The sequence below is a fragment of the Poecilia reticulata genome, linkage group LG7 (genome assembly GCF_000633615.1).
Source record: "Poecilia reticulata strain Guanapo linkage group LG7, Guppy_female_1.0+MT, whole genome shotgun sequence".
Classification (NCBI taxonomy): domain Eukaryota; kingdom Metazoa; phylum Chordata; class Actinopteri; order Cyprinodontiformes; family Poeciliidae; genus Poecilia; species Poecilia reticulata.
Window position 1 is genome coordinate 17,394,833 of NC_024337.1, and position 17,133 is coordinate 17,411,965.

The 17,133-nt window shown below is 37.2% G+C and overlaps 1 protein-coding gene and 2 long non-coding RNA genes across 3 annotated transcripts in view; 1 reads left to right on the forward strand and 2 right to left on the reverse strand.

The window, feature by feature from the left end:
• Positions 1–6,036, forward strand: part of LOC108166437 (uncharacterized) — a 12,357-nt gene extending 6,321 nt beyond the window's left edge. The window contains exon 3 of the long non-coding RNA XR_001776792.1: positions 5,958–6,036. This is a non-coding gene — a long non-coding RNA (uncharacterized LOC108166437). The remainder of the gene's footprint in view (positions 1–5,957) is intronic.
• samd10a (sterile alpha motif domain containing 10a) overlaps positions 1–13,727 on the reverse strand; it is a 17,942-nt gene extending 4,215 nt beyond the window's left edge. The window contains exons 1-4 of the mRNA XM_008414382.2: positions 13,645–13,727; positions 12,094–12,210; positions 10,841–10,973; positions 5,952–6,133 (exon numbers count right to left, since the gene is read on the reverse strand). Coding sequence (XP_008412604.1) covers positions 5,952–6,133; positions 10,841–10,853 — 195 coding nt within the window. The 5' untranslated portion in view covers positions 10,854–10,973; positions 12,094–12,210; positions 13,645–13,727. The remainder of the gene's footprint in view (positions 1–5,951; positions 6,134–10,840; positions 10,974–12,093; positions 12,211–13,644) is intronic.
• A 1,058-nt stretch (positions 13,728–14,785) lies between these two features.
• LOC108166438 (uncharacterized) lies at positions 14,786–16,477 on the reverse strand. Its single transcript, XR_001776793.1, has 2 exons — positions 16,441–16,477; positions 14,786–15,180 (listed from the first exon to the last, which is right to left on the reverse strand). It is a non-coding gene; the product is annotated as an uncharacterized LOC108166438 (long non-coding RNA).
• Positions 16,478–17,133: the final 656 nt, after the last annotated feature.

Consider the following 17,133-nt stretch of genomic DNA (forward strand, 5'->3'; position numbering starts at 1 on the left):
TTTAATTTTAAGCTGAACTCTGACAACCAGAACCAGAATGCAGAGTCTCTGCATGTGCTGTAGAAAAATCAAGCATAGGCCACTGGGATCAAACACACACATTTACATGTTACGTACATGTTGTATGCAGCAGTGCTGAGCAACACGGCTTACTAATTAAATCTAAGATTTTTTTTCATACCAAATCTGATTTTATCTGTACGAGAATAAAGCTGAAATAATACGAGAATAAAGTGATAGGATTACATTATTTTTTCATGCTGCAGTTCTAATAAAAGAACCACTTTATTCTCCTTCTGTTAAGACTTTATTGTCATATGGATTTATGAAATTCTTCATTGTGTGTATTTGAGTCGATGACATCACAAGAGGCGCAGAAATGGAGCTGGAATCCGTAGAAAATGGCTGATGATCAACTGTTTTCAGTTCTGCAGAAAACATGAATGTTATTGTTGAAAACTGACCAACAATTTTCAACAAAAAAGTCAGTTTTCAGTGATGAAATCTGACTTTTAAAGTCTTCTTCACAGACAACCTCCATGAGTTTTATCACACAAACCCAACTTCTGGTTGCAGATTACAAAGAAACGTCTTTGAGGGAGGAATTTGATAAAAACAAAAAACAAGCGATAAAAAGAGAAAAAAACAAGATGTACTCTGAAGAAATCAGGACAATCAGCTTCCTTAAACCTCATGTGATGTCATCAGAGGAATGCACATGTGGAGGCTTGTTTTTATGTGGAAGACGAGACCTGCAGTTAAACAAAATAACTAAAAGTAAAATTGCCCCTAACGCGTTCTGCATGTCCCAAGCAACATCTAGGGGAAGTTTGATTAGGTTTGAGTTATGTCTGGGTGGTGAGCAGCTTTAAAAATGTCCAGGATGTAAAACCCGTACACCAGTAATCCTGTTGTCTTTCATCAGAAAGTCAGTTTTAAAGTTTAGTAAGTTCGGCTTTTTTCTCCAACTCTGATTTTCTTTAATTTCACATAAAAAGATGAGCTTACGGTGAGGACTCAGCATACATATACATATACATATATATATACATATGCTATATACACTGCTCAAAAAAATAAAGGGAACACTTAAACAACACAATATAACTCCAACTAAATCAAACTTCTGTGAAATCAAACTKTCCACTTAGGAAGCAACACTGATTGACAACAGGGACCCTTGTCGGGTCAATCAGTGTTGCTTCCTAAGTGGACAGTTTGATTTCACAGAAGTTTGATTTACTTGGAGTTATATTGTGTTGTTTAAGTGTTCCCTTTATTTTTTTAGATATATATATATATATATATATATATATATATATATATATATATATATATATATATATATATATATATATATATATATATATAGCCAACTCTTAAAATGGCATTCTTAAAATCCAACCACATAAACATCTTCAGTTTTATCTAACACTTTACTCCAGATAAATTCCTTTAGACGTTCCTTCTCTGAATTCTAATTCTGTGTCAAAATTCAAATAAATAACTAAATATTTTTTCAATTATGCTAGTATATGAAAATAATATAACCGTTTCTTCATGCTTATAGGATTTGTAAACCTGCATTTTATAGACTCTGAAAGACAGTCAAAAATTTATTTGGTAGATTTTAGTTTTAAGATTAGATTTGCTTGACAGTGCATAAACAATTTTAACTATTATAATTCTGAGATTAAAGCCAGGAATGTGAGGAAAAAGTCAGGATTTTGAGAAAAAAATAATTTTCAGGAAGAATTTTCAGAAAGTGACAATTTTCTGAAAAAATTCAGAATTTTCATGTCAAAGTCAGAATTTTATGAAAAAAAAAGAATTTTCTGAAAAAAGTGAATTCTGAAATTAAAGTCAGAATTCAGAGAAAAAAAGTGAGAATTGTGGAAAAAAAGTCAAAAGTCAGAATTCTTAGATTTAAGTCAAAATTCTTAAATCTAAGAATTTTGACTTAATGTTTAATTCTTAATATTGAACATCCTGAGTAAGGATGTTTAATATTCCACAATGAAACATTTTGCTGCTCTGAGCCTCCAGGGAAGGAACAAAAGAGCGCGGATGATGAATACATGAAGAGCAAATGAAAGGACGACATGTAAAAGATGAAAGTGAAGTGTGCAAGCAGTAATAATGCTGCTCACAGAGCCGCACAACCGCGTAGCAACGATTAAGTTCACGTTCCATGAGACGGAAATAAACCGGCCGCTGCTTTGTGTGTGTTGCAGAAGAGAAGAGGCAAACAAAGCAAAGCCTGCAACTCTGTTATCAGCCCAACCCAGTTCTGTTTGCAGCTTTAGCTTCAGCTCCTAAAGGCCTTTTAAACCGCCTTTCATGGGCTGGAAACAAAGCCGACTTGTAACCACGGGCTGTAAATGAGGCCAGTTCACAGCATAAATGGACCGCGGCTGCCGACAACACTGACCGCGTGAGGAGACAAAGCTGCATCAGATAACAAGAGACTTTAATTTAAGCTGGAACCGCTCACGCTTCTGACCGGGCTTCACAAAGAACTAGGAGGGAAACGAGACCGGCTCGGCCGACTGGATGCTATCTGGCGCAATAATTTCCGTTTCTCAATAAACAGACACAGTGGTGCAGCAGCAAAGTGTGAGCGCTGGAAGACCTGTACTATTTAAAGCTAAAAGGCGGTAAGAGCCGCCGTCCCGCTGGGGGAGAGCAGCTCCCATTCTCTGCTAACAAAGTGTCCATTAGCCACAAAGGAGGAGGGTTTGTTGGACTGGGATTTTTATTCTAGTCATGATTTTCTGCACAGAGGAAAAGATGCAGACCAGCAGAAAGGACGGTTTTCCTCAAGACATCACAACGTCCATCTTTGGGCTGAGCGACACGGATTACAAAGAAAACCTCAGATTTTTATCATAACAGAGCCGATTCCTACGACGGAGTATTAGGGACACACTAAGAAAAAAATGTATAAGGAGAAAAAAGTCAAAATAATGCCACAATTAAGTCAGAATAATATGAGAATAACGTCAAAATATTAAGAGAATAAACTCAAAATATTAAGAAAATAATGTCAGAATATTAAGAGAATAAACTCAAAATATTAAGAAAATAATGTCAGAATATTAAGAGAATAAAGTCAAAATATTACGAGAATAGAGTCAGAATAATATAAGAATAAAGTTGGAAAAATACGAGAACAAAGTCAGAAAATTATGACTTTATTGTGGTAGTACCAGAAATTTATCTCATCCTATTTTGACTTTATTTTTGCACAATTATATGCTCATAATATGTAAGATAAATGCAAATCTCTTATAGGTATTTTGTATATTCAAAATATTACTATAAATATCTCAATTTACTAATACGGACTAGTCATAAACCAATTTCAGATACCTGGATCGTAGGTGAGGCGATCATTTCCAGCCAAATGAATTTCTATCATTTTATCAAATTAATCAATGTAGTGTGGAATTAAAGCAGTTCTCTCTTCAGAGTATCAGGTTTAATGATGTTTCCTAATAGGAGGTTTTTAAAGGCTCCTCTCCGGTGGAAAAGGCTCTTTTTTTAATAACATTTACCGTTAGAGTGGCTTAGGTTATTCTTAATGCACGGCTAATTATACTGCTATTAGCTTAGCCACAGCACTTAGCGACCCCGAAGTGCCACTTTCTGCTTCAGGTTTCCAACAGGAACCTTTTGTTACTTTTTTTAGCCTCTTTTCACATCCTGCTCAATGTCTGGAGGCAAAATAAATAATAAATAATCATCTAGCCAAACAGCCAGCAGCTAAAAGAAACTGCTATGGGTTCTGTTGGGCTCGTTAAGCACCTCCAATCTGGAACAAACTTCCAGAAGACAACAAAACAAAACAAGGGAAAATGTTCAAATCACATCCAGCAGTCAGAAAAAGCGACGTTATCGACTCTGCAGCTGCAGCGATCAGAGTTGAGATCAAAAAGAAAAAGCCAGGATTATAAAAAGCAGCTGCAGCGTAATTACAATAATGAGGCAAATGTCTGCAGCCAAGCAAAAATCTCTCATATTTGCGAGTGGCGGAGTTCGATAAATAAGTTCTGACAACATAATGAAAAGGAATTTGACTTAAATAAAATAAAAAATGTATCAGCAGAGGAGTTGCCTGAATCCAGCAGCAAGAGCAGAGGCAGCTGCTCTGGGAGGAATGAATGGGTTTTTGTGTTTCTGTTGTTTTTTTCTGGCAGCAAAGTTTTACAGAAAAGCCTCCAACAAGCTGCCAGAGTGGCGCTACAAATACACATGTAACAGCCTCTGTCCATAAACTCAGGAGTGGAGATCATCAGATTTGCATCTCATTTGGTTCAACATCCTCTAGCCGTACTTGTTCCTCATTTCTAGGAGCTCTCTGTGTGTTCAAATAGCTGGAGAGGGTCGTTGAAATCTGATGGCCGGTCCAAATTGGCTGCTTATGAATTCATGCCCAGAATTGTTGATGTAGAACACAGGTGTCAAACCTGAGGCCCAGGGGCCACATCTGGCCCACCGTAGCTTTTTATGCGGCCCTTTAAACTCCAAATTACATCAATAAGATCTTCCGGTTTTCACAAATCTGCAAAATTCACACGAAATCAACAAATCTCTGCATTTTTTCTGATTTTATTGCAAATTTCATAAAAAAAACCTAAATATTTTGGTCATAAATATTGAGTTTAAGTGACTGCTGCCTTAGATACAGTGAGTATCATTAAACGTCAACACAAATATTGTAAAAGTGCTTTACAAACATTTCTAATGTTTGTAAAGCAACATTGTAAAGACATTACCACAAAATCTGTAATTTTGATTGCCAAAAAAACACTAAAACATCAAAAAATCCTGGAGGAACAGTTATTTATTGATATTTTAAATGTTTAATTTGTTTCATCAATATATTGTGGCACAACCGGCCCTTTAAAAACATTCAGATTTTTGATGCGACTCAAAATGAAAATGAGGTTGACACCCCAGATGTAGAAACAACTTTTGGATTTATCGTATCGTTTATCATTTATCATGATACAATTATTATCATGATACGAATTATAATAAGAATCACTATAAATTCCAATTAAGGATATTTAGACCCCCTAAAACTCATAGTCTTACTATTTTCTTCACTTAGTTCAATAAATAATATTTAATTTGAAATTATGCAGTTACTGCATGAAGCTTAGTCATACAATTCAAACTTCTTTATGTGATATGATAACAGTAATAACTAACTTATTGCTGTTTATATGACAACAGTAATAAGTAGCCTTTATTTTTTATTGTTATCACAATAACAGAAAATATTGTGATAAAACTTTAGGCCCATATAGCTTACACCTAATTTATAGATATTTTTATCTATAAATTGAAATAAAATAAATGGATTTCATGTGATATGAAACAGCAACATTAGAGCAGATTCTACTTTTTATGCTTTTAAACTTCATTAAGTCTGACCAGCTTTTGGTCACTAAGATTTTTCCACATTTGGTGAAATTGACATTTATGTTAAAACATGCATAATTGATTGATTGATTGATTAAAGTTTTGGTTAGGGTTAGAAGATAAAGTCTAGAAATGCAAACATTTTTCCATTCTCCAAAGTTTCAACCAAATTCAAACCTTTTCCTGATTTTTCAGCACTGCATATGAATCTTGTCACAACTTTCACATTTAGCTACAGATTACTAACAAATTACGCAACGGAATCTGTTGTGTGTTTTTATATGAATTATTTCACGTTTAAATCATGTTTAGAACCTGGTAAAGACCATATTTTATTTACTTGGATCTGATCCATTTTTATCCAAAACTCTGGAATCAGAACAGTGAGTTCTCTCTTCTTCTTAAGACTGTAAATATTAGCTGAAACCAGTCCTGTACATCTCCAACATGAGCGTAATGACATCAGGCAGGTATTACATGGACGCCGGTGTTTGACGCTGAGATGATGTCGGTCTCTGTACCTGCAGGACCTCCGTGCCCGGCTGCTGCAGAAGCTTCACGGTTCTTCCCCCAGCCGTTTTCTGTCCTCGGCCGTCATGCCAGGTTAGGTTCCCACCTGTCCGCCGACTCAGCTGGTGCTTGAAGTCCTCAGGCAGAGCCCTGTACTCCACAGCGGGTCTGCAGAAACTGAAACTGGAGGCAGCTGGAGAGACAACAGGAGAAGGAGTAAAGCAACCAGATTTAGATTCTGAGTGCCTTAAAAACTAAAGCCTAGGGATACAAATGATTAATTAAAGGGTTAATCTAAAGTTGACTGAAGTTGTAGGCCGACTAACGATTAATTTAGAAGCGGCCATTTCCTTTTGTATCAATCTTCCGGTAAATTTATAGCGAACATTTTTTTAATTTTGACATTATTTTGTGTCAGCTGGGATAAATACCAACTAAGTAAACAAAAAACTGTGGTTTTCTCACATTAATAAACATGCTCCACTTTTCTGTTCATCATATCCTCACCTTGTAGCACAATCTGTTTAATATAGTTGATGAAGCTCAGTAATGCACTTAAGCTGAATGAGCTCTGCTAAGGCTGTAACTTAAAGAACTTATCGAGTGTTAATAAGCAGGCACGTGCAGAGGGGGGGGAGCTGGGGGTGCTTGAGCACCTGCCCTTTTTGCTCCTTGCCCCCAAGTGCCCTTTTGGTCAATTTTTATTTTATTTTTATTTTTTTTGTATTATTATTTTCTATGCCCTCTTGTGACACATAACATGTACTAAAATTATTATTATTATTATTTTATTTTATTTTTGTACAACATAATAAGCCTTCTGGTCACCTTGTTACCTTTGACCTTTTGCCCGTGACGCATGACGCAGTTGCCTCTCGCGCAGTGCGATAAAGCGGCTAACTGGAGCTCAATGTAGCGAACGTTCCAGATTACAAAGTTTTTGGTGAAAAAAAAAAACGTTTTTGGTGAATAAAGTGGAGTAGACTTGCTGCTTGTCAGATGATGGAAAACGTTGAAGTATCGTTTCTGCTTCAGTATCGTTTCTGCTTCAGTACGGAGTCGCGGTTTAAGCAGAGAGGTAATGAAATACAACAGACACTGACAGGCCTCTGCGYCTGCCTTTCTCTGAAGAACTACTGAGCGAGAGGAGACAGCCAGGTGAGGAAAACTGTTCTTATCTATTGATTCACTATTTTTATCATACAGACATTAGGCTGTTGTTGTTGTGCTATTAGCTATAAGATGTGCTAAAGTCGTTAGCTGCTAGCTAACAACTTTGCTAGCAAAGCAAGATAACGAAAAGCTTCTTCCCTGTATTGTTAATGATAACAGTAACTCTTTAGTATTTATTATGCAACAGGGGCACATCGCCCGTCCAAAACCGATCATCTCCATAATGAATATATGTCCGATCTTCTAACTTCCTTTGCTTCATAATGTACATTTCATTTATTCTGGCGTTAGGTAAATGTATCTTGARGGAGAATAACAATTAAATAATTGTCCAACAAGGATATTCATTTAGAATTAAAAATAACTCACCCTGAATTACCATGATGGATATAATGAATGTAATAAAAGTGACATTAATGAAGGGGAAAAAACTCAACCCAGACTTTAAGTTKAGGGTCTGGTTCACAGAGTATGAAGTTAAATTTTTTTTCCCAATTATTCAATGGAGAAAAAAAAACGAACCTCAGTTAAGTAAAATAAAATTGTAATCAAAACTTTTGAAATTGTAATGACTTCTTTTAAAAAAAACAAATCGTTTTGTTTAAAAAACTTTTTAATTAAATAACTAATTTTTGTCTTGTGAACTTAAAAAGTTATTTGCCAAACAAACTTTTATTTGCACACATCAGAAATATTTTATTGCGATTTTAGGCCCTGCTCAAGACGTCATGTGAGAATCACAAGCAAAACTTTGAGTCACAAACAAAAACTTAGAATATTAAGAAAAGATTTCTCACATTCACAAATAAGTTTGTTTTGCCAAAAAAATTTCACTTCATGAGACAAATGTGTGATTTAAATGTTTTAAAAAGTTTTTTAACTCAGTAGGCTTTTCTCATGGTGACATGCATTAACAATTCAATATTTGCTTTAGTTTTTTTTTTTCTGCAGTTCCACATTAAAGTTTGATGCAGCTGCTTTCCTGAATGGACCATCTTCATCTCCATTGCAAGTGCAGCAAACAGGCAGCTCTTTTATAGTCTAATTATGTAAAGACAAAATATGTCTGGTGGTCCAGCTCTGATTTACATATCTTGCTAAATTGCGGGTTTGAATATTGCAATACTTTCCTATAACAAAATAGACCTGCAGAAAGAAATTACTAATAAAATATCTTACATATGCATAGTTGTATGCTCTATGTAGAGATTCTCCTTAGCTTTGATTGTATATCTCACAATTTTGTAATTTATCATTGTTTATTAAACTTTGAAAGTTGAGAGGCTTTGTTAATATTCTGTCCTAAAATACGGTTGGATGTGCCCTTTTTTTTTTTTTTTTTTTTTTTGAGCACCTGCCCCTTTAGTGGTCTCTGCACGGCCCTGTTAATAAGTCTAAACAGAACCGCATAAAGCGCATTTTCTATCCCACACCAGACTCTGGACAGTTCCACTTTCCTGTTATGCTACTGTAGACATAATATGGATAGACGCCTCATGGACCGCTCTCGCCTATTGTCGCTGACGAGATTTAGGGCGGCCATCTTGGAGCGGTCCACCACTCCACTCAGCGTTTTGTATTTAGCAGGCACAATGACGTATCAGCGCATTTAATCGATTACAACACGCTTTTTTGTTACTGGAAACCATATTCAAACATCTATCAAAGCTACATTTAAAAAACAATTGTATTTTTTAAGTATGTATAATAATTTAGATAGGGATGCACAGTGGCGCAGTTGGTAGAGCTGTTGCCTTGCAGCAAGAAGGTTCTGGGTTCAATTCCCGGTCTGGGGTCTCTCTGCATGGAGTTTGCGTGTTCTCCCTGTGCATGCGTGGGTTTTCTCCGGGTACTCCGGTTTCCTCCCACAGTCCAAAAACATGACTGTCAGGATAATTGGCCTTTCCAAATTGCCCCTAGGTGTGAGTGTGTGTGCATGGTTGTTTGTCCTTTGTGTTGCCCTGCAACAGACTGGCGACCTGTCCAGGGTGACCCCGCCTCTCACCTGAAACATTAGCTGGAGATGGGCACCAGCAACCCTCCCAATCCCACTGAGGGACAAGGGTGCAAGAAGATGGATTGATGTTAAAAATAATAATTTTTTCCAATTATTATTGGAAAAAATTATTGGAAATGAATGTAAAACTTATTAAACATTTTTAAAAACTGCCTGTGTGTGTCTGGTGAATTTTTGGTTAAAAGTAACTTGTTCTTCATTCAGTGAAGTTACCTGGGCAGAGAATCCAGACATTTTGCTCAAGTAAAAGTGGATACTTCATAATAAAATTACTCAAGTAAAAGTACAAAGGTACAGCATAATAAAAATACACCTCAAAGTAATTTTTTCCCATAAAGTTTCTCAAGTAAATGTAACAACTCTCTTTACCATTAATCGACAATTAATCATATTGATCAATTGTCTGTATCACTCAGAGTTTACGTCATTATGAAATACCTGATCTGACCTGCTCCATTAACCACTGCAGGGCTTTGAAATCCAGAGCTCAGGTGTTACAATTACCTTTAGTGAAAGGATGGTAAGCAGATGTCAGAGCAGCGAGACAAGCCAATTTCTCATCATTACAAGGAGGCCTGCAGGCAGAGATCCAAGCCCCCTCAACAGCAGGTGGCTTCTCCACATCCAGTAATTAAAGAGTGCGGAACTATAGTAAACACGCTGTTACTGGCACAGATTCTGGCAGAAAGCCGTGGGTCATTACGGATTCATGAGCCAGATTGGACGGATTTTCTCACTTTGAAAAATATGCGTGCAGCTGTATCAGTGTGTGCTACGAAGTTGACTGACACAATTTGAAACGAGGGCCAGAAGGAAAAGAGAAGTGAGGGGGAGCTGGTTTCTGAGCAGCTCATAAAAGAGTGTCCTGGTGAGTTTTTTTTTTTTTTTTTTTTAGCGCTGTGCCTCTCCTCGCTGTCATTCTGGATCTCCTGCTGAGCAGTCCAGCAGTCATTAAGGCTTCATCATCAGGTTATCTAAGAAAACTCTGCATGCCATTCTGGTTCCTTTGAAGCTTTGCTGAAATGTGAGCTCTGGCTCATGGTGCTTCTGCTGATGTAAACACTAATACGCCCCTTTCACTGCTATAAAACACATAATTAAACCCATTTGTCAGAGGGTTTTTTGTTGTTTGTTTTTTTTTTTTACCCCTTTTTACATCCTCTTGTTTGCTCTCTCTCTTCTGCGGGAGGAAAATGTCCTCATTAACTACAAATTTATTTTTTCCAATAGCAAACATCTTCATTAAAACATGATTACTGTTTGTTTAATTTTACTGGAGTGAGCGCTACAGATAAAAGCTTCTCTTGGTTAACTTTGACATTAAAATTCCCTGTTAGAAACCTTGGATCTGACTCTAAAGGAAGCTTTCGAGCTGACCAGAGCTTTGATGATGTTGCAGATGCTGATTTACGCGTTTCGGCAGCTTGTCTCTGTCCATCAGCAGATTGTGTCCTGCAGGCGTTTATGTACGATGCCCTATAGATTGAGAGCAACCCAGTTTTTGGCTGATAATGGATGCTTTGACCTCAGCTGAATCTCTCTGAGAGCGCACAGGAGGCGCTTTGTTACCAGCTGCTTGCATTTACCCGACAAAACTGGTTTGACAAGTGAACAAACCGGAACTGCACACTGTCTCGCTAAATTCAGCTTGTTTTTCTGAAAAAGAGAGGAACAAATGAATGATTAGGAGAGGATTACAAAGCTTCCTACCGTCCACAGCCATGGCGAGTCCGAGCTGGAGTGAGTTTAGTGAGTGTCCCCCATGGTTTCCACGGAGCAACGCGCCTCTCCTCCTCTCCAGCAGAAAGTTTCATGCGCTGCGTCGCTCCACATCCTCCCGGTTCTGTTGGTTAAAACCAGCTGACATCCTGCGCCGAGAGTGGGCTGAACTCACTGAAGACACGCAGGAATATTTCCCCGAGACGGGCTCCACGAGCTTCCTGCGCGTGCGCCTTCTTCTGTGTTTGTTTCTGTTTTTTCTTCGTCTCCTTCTCTCGTGAGAATGACACGCGCGGCTGTTTCTCAAGAGGAGCGCGGTGAGCTCAAAGAGCGGCCCCGGGCCCTGTAATTAACGCAGCTCGCAGAGAGACTGAGAAACAGCGCGGATGAAAAGGCTTCTCATCGACTCTGCAGCATCCACCAGAGGGGATTCCCCTCTGCCTTTCCTCACAGAGAGGAAGTTCTGTCTCTCTGATGGACGCTTTTAGAGCAGAAGAGCTGCAGGACAAGTCGCCTCTCCCCGAGTACTGACCCGGTCTTATGGTAAAGACTGGCTAGGTGACCTATAAGCTGCTGTCAGGAATAGTCAAAGTCATTATTAAGAGCTCATCTTGGCTTGTAGATTGCTTAAAGGGGCAGTGTTATGCATTGTGCTACAAAATGGCACATAATGCCATTTTATAGCACAATCAATCAGGGGCGGTCTAAGGACTTTTGGGCCCTAACCAGATTTTAATTTGAAGCCCCACATACCAAGATGTGACTTATACTACATTCTTAGCTTACATCATTGTAGTCACTGTGCTCTAATTAATTTACATTTTGAAATGCAGAGTGGTATTTAAGTGTTGCATGTTATTTTAAGTATTTAAAAGTAACATCTGAAGACAAATATTGAATTTACAGTAAACAAGTTAGCAAGTTTAATATCTTTTGTTTTAAAAATAAGAAGAGATTTGTAAAATGTGCAAACACTACAATAAAATCACATGATTTCTTGGAGGGGCCTCATGGTGGTGTTGGGGCCACTTAACTTGCATATGCCTTGGGCCAGCTCTGCCTTCAATTGTTATAAAAATGCTGTATATATAAACAAGACTTAAAAGAAATTTGACTTCTCAATTTAACAACTTGAAATTGGGCCTCTGCCACTTTAAGAAACTCCTGCTCTTTCCGAAACTCCGACTTCAGCAGTCATCACACATCACAACATTTATCTATTAAGCCTTAAAAAACATTTTTACCAGCATTTCAGTGAGAAGTAGTTCCTATGATAAGCCCAGCAGTTAGATGCAGTTCAATCAGCTGTTTGCTAATTGCTGCTGCCGCTAGTCTGAAGGAGCTTTATGGAAAGGCAGCACCTGGTGAGATCAAACAGAATGGTTTTGGAGATTAACATTTTTTTCAAACAAGCTTTAAAGAATTAAAGTGACACTCCGGGTATGTTTTTGATGAGGGAATAACATTATAACATGATTTATAACACATTTAAATATTACTGCCCCTTTTAGAAAAAAACTAATGTAACCTAAAATGGTTCAAGGAGGAAATTAATAAGGATTTAAATATAAACACAATATTATGTGTATGGTAGAAACAAAACAAATTAACAAAAGTAAAAAACATATTCTATAGACAGATCCTACAGAAAATTTCATTTTCCAGACTTGAATGACCAAAGTTCTTAGCTACAAGTATAAATATAAGTTTAATTGAATGTACTGAAAGAGATCCGTAAATTTTTACATCAGTTTTACCACCGATGGATGTAAAACTGAAACATCTTACTTCAGTGCAGCTGAATCATCTTGAATAATTTGGTTAAAGCAGTCAGCTAAGATGATAATGAACTGCATACTTTAAATGTGTCCCAGATTTTTTGACTTTTATAAAGATTGCTACTAAACTACAACAGCTGTGTGAAATCACATTTTAAGTGAATACAAACCAAAGTTGTCAGAAAATGAAATAAGGGTGAAATGAAACACCTATATTTTTTTAACATTAGATTTTTCACTGAAATATCTAGGACCAACGCTCTGATATTATTATTGTTGCTTAAGCTAACAGGAAATGCATCTCAAATAATCAAATAATGATGTGCTTGGTGAAAAATAATCTAAGGTAGACACTCTAAGTGTCACTTTCTGTTTATGAATGAATGAATTTTAATTATGATCTGCTGCCCTCTAGTGTAGTTTAGTCAGTGGTTTTGACTCTTGCTGTCCAACAACTGAGATAATTTTCTGCTTCTGTAAAGCTACATTTGATGACTTGATCATTCGAGCTTCTACAGACATCTGCCGCTGATTCATGCGTTTTGGGTACAGGAAAACAAAACTCAAAAAGATTGCAGAAAGATTGAATAATGGACCCAGTGGTCACGCAGCTCAAAAGTGTGAAAGGTTTACTTGAACCAATGAGGATCTACAGGAAGGATCGACTTCATTCTGCATTATTTAAGCTTTAAAAGCTTAAAAATGGCGAAATTACTCATAAAATATTGTATTTAATTAAATGTGTCTAAAAATATGTTAAAATATAACACTTGTCCAAAAAATATCACTGATCCCAAATCATGCCACAATTACAGACGGCAACAGAAAACGAGGACGAACCAGCTCGCGGTTACTGGTTGCTATGGTAACCACCAACGGCCAAGCCGTAATAAAAATCAGGAGAAAATAACTTATCGATTAAACAAAACTGTATTTAAAGCATAAATAGATCCATTTTGATTAACTTCTCATCTATAATAATGCTTTAAAAAACGTGTTAAACACGGAGGCGCTTACCTCCAGCTCATTTAAAATGTTAGCCACGAAGCTAACAGCAGCGGCGGTATCCACCATAACTCGAAACGGTGTATCTTTACTTCCGGTGTGATTTTGCCTCGGGAAACCTGACTGAAAAATTCACGGATACTCATTATCTTAAGGATATAATAAAAGGTAAGGTTAATAATAACAGCACTAAAGTGTTAGATAACCATCATTACTCATTGTCAAGCCACCATTCTCTAACTGTGTATAAAATAAACAGCCTCCGATCGGAGAGTAAACCAGCTAGCAGCAGCTTTAGCCACAGCTGGGAAAATATATACACCGCTATCTGTCAGTGTTGTAACGTTAAAAGGTTCACTTTCTGTATTAACTGTAATAAAACAGTTTTTTCATGTTAGCCTTCATCAGTCATTGTCAATTTACCATTCTCCAACTGTATTTAAAGGAACCAGCCTCCGATCGGAGAGTAAACCAGCTAGCAGCAGCTTTAGCCAGAGTTAGGAAACATACACGTACACCGCTTCCTTTCAGTGGTGTGTTGTTAAAAGTTTCACTAAAATCACTTACATCTTCCAACACTGTTGTTTAGAAAAACATTTTAAATATTGATTTAAGCGCCATCTGCCAAATAACTTACATATTCTGATGCGATTCATAATTTCTCCATTTGTTTTGCTGTCCATCTTTCTCAACAGTAGTCGACCTAACAACCTACCATATCTGGGATGGTCTTGTTCCTCTGTCCATGGAAGGTTCAGTCAATCAGCTGTGGGACATCTGCTGCCTAGTCAAACTATCATGAGCCTCTTGATTTAATAGGAGACAAACCAGTACAGAGCCTCCCTGATCCTGCAAGTCACATTTCTTGGATGAACACTCACTACTGCAAGCAGCTGTTGGAAATGAAATCTTTGTGTATCTATTCTGTAGTTAATATCTATATGTATCCATTAATAAATTAATTGATGTTATGTAGAGTTCTGTAAAAACTATTGTAAATAGCTTCTCTTGAGTAATCTACATATGTGCAACTTTTACATTTAAATTGCTTCTTTTTGTAAATTTTACACATTTGGCAACGAAGTATGTGGAGGAGAGGAAATGCTAAAATTAAAGCTGCCATTGTGGAACAAAGACATAAGGTTTGTGGCTGTTTCTTTAAAACATCTATTTAACAATTATATTAAACACTGTACATGGTTACTACATTACACAAACATAATTACTACAGTTAATTTAAGTCACTGATAGAGAAGATGTGTTTACAAAAGGCATTAATTTTATTTCAACTGTATTTACTCAGGGTTTACAACTTAAGAAGACATCCATGTAGGGTCTGTGGCGCGTGCCAGTCTGCAGTGAACTGGTGCCAGTCTGCAGTGAACTGGTGCCAGTCTGCAGTGAACTGGTGGATGACAGAGACAATGGTATACTGTAGTGAGCAGTTTGAAGCAGAAGTCCCACCATGTGRTCCACAGGGTTTTCCCACCTGAGCACAAACTTCATGCACTTCGTTTCCACAGGCACCACAGCAGAATCAAGTGTAACCTGTTAAAAGGGATATACAGTTATTATTCCTATGTTATCAATTTTCTAAAGCCAAGTCTATAACCGCAGGTAGACAAAGTATAAGAAACGTAACCTTCTAATCATAACATTTGATATATATTCATTGGAGAAATGTGAAGTTAATTAGCTAATATAGATATATAGATAGCTCATCACATTGATTTCTCCAATGAAACGTTTATATCTATCTGTCTAAAACAGTGTCTTCCTCATCATGTCTTGATCGTAGTGTAGCGTAGTTGAATCTGCGTTGTGTCTTGTGAAAATAACAGCCAGACAACAGCTAAGCTGAAGGCACTTTTAATGCTCCTGCATCCAAACAGCAGAAAATAGCGGTCAAAACAGGCCTTTTCTGATCAGTGCTCCACAGCGCCTGTTTAACCATGAACAGTACTATTTTCAGCACATGGATGTAGCATTTTCATTAGCAATGTTTCATGAAGTATAAGAGTAGCTAAATGTCTGCCAACACGGTTCTAGCACTGTTTAGCAAGGTTTGAGTGCCCCAAAGCACATTATTTACAAAAACATATTACTTATACTTAAAATGCACTTATTAAACACAGAAAACAAAACTTCATACCTTCTCCCACGGAATCCGAACAGAAAGAGCGCGACGGAGAGCGTGGGAAAACCTTTCATGAACTATAATGGTATGACCCGTTAATTTTTCTCCTTAAACCCCGAATTAACACCCAAAACAACAATATATGAACTCAATATGATCAATAGTAGAGAAAACAATTCACATTTTCATTCACAACACACCACATTTAAATAAAAATAATAATTTTGAAACAGGAAGTTACCCGCTGTTTTGCAATGGATTTGCCGTCTTTTCAAAATAAAAGCTACCAGTGCTCATACGAGTTCCCACCGGAACAGCTTATCACTTGACAATCTAGTGTAACAACATCACACTGCTACAGTAGCAAGAGTTTAACTTCTTAGGACGTGATGGAGTAGCGGGTGTTTGGCATAACTCAAGTTTTGGACTTGTGGCTTCAGGTAATGTCGCTACTTAGCGGGTGGTGAAACTAGCGTTAGTGAGGAGGGTTTAATACGATCACGCATTTTACATGACGGGTGGCAACCCCAGTCTATACTATAAAAATGTGATTAAGATTAGAGCCTAAATACGTTCTATTTCCAAAACAGAAAGGCTACGTAATGTTAGCCAGCTAACAAATTACTATCCTAGCATATCAACTAACAGCTAGAAAAAACCAAAACACGTACCTTCGTAGTCAAACTGGTGTCAATCAGCGAGTAATTTGTCCAGTTTAGATGATGTTGATGAAGAAAAACTGTTTGCAAATAGTGATATATCTTCAAATCATATTTGTGGCAGCAGCTTTAGAGTCCAGAAACAGCGTTAACTACACATACCGGAACTAAAGATGCACCGTTTCGAGCCATAACGGAAGTTGTGTGACGTCATGTGACAAGGGTCTATTAGATGCTTTTCACGTTTTCTTAATTACAAGGAAAATCCGCCTTTAATACTTTAAACCTGGTTCTTCTTAATCTTTAAGCCTGATTGCTGCACAAAAAGATGAAAGGGAATCCTTGAATTAACAGTTTCCACAGAAGAGAACATCAAATAGCATCCATTATTAATAATATGCATCTGGGTTCACGCTGAGCTTCTGTTTTTAAAGTTTTACCAAGTTATTGTTTATTTATTTGATGGTAATTTTTTTCTGTCTGAGCCAGGAAGTCTGAACCATTTAGACGTATTTCAAATTACTATGTCCACATTATTTATTAATTATTGCTCAATAATTATTGCTCTAATTATTGAGCAATAATGTTGCTCGTTGATGGAAAGTGTTAGTGGGGAGAAAAGGTCAGGAGAAAAACTGAGTCAGTAGTTGTGAGGGTCTCTTACCACCAGGGGGCAGTCTCGTTCCGTGTACAGTTCTGTGGATA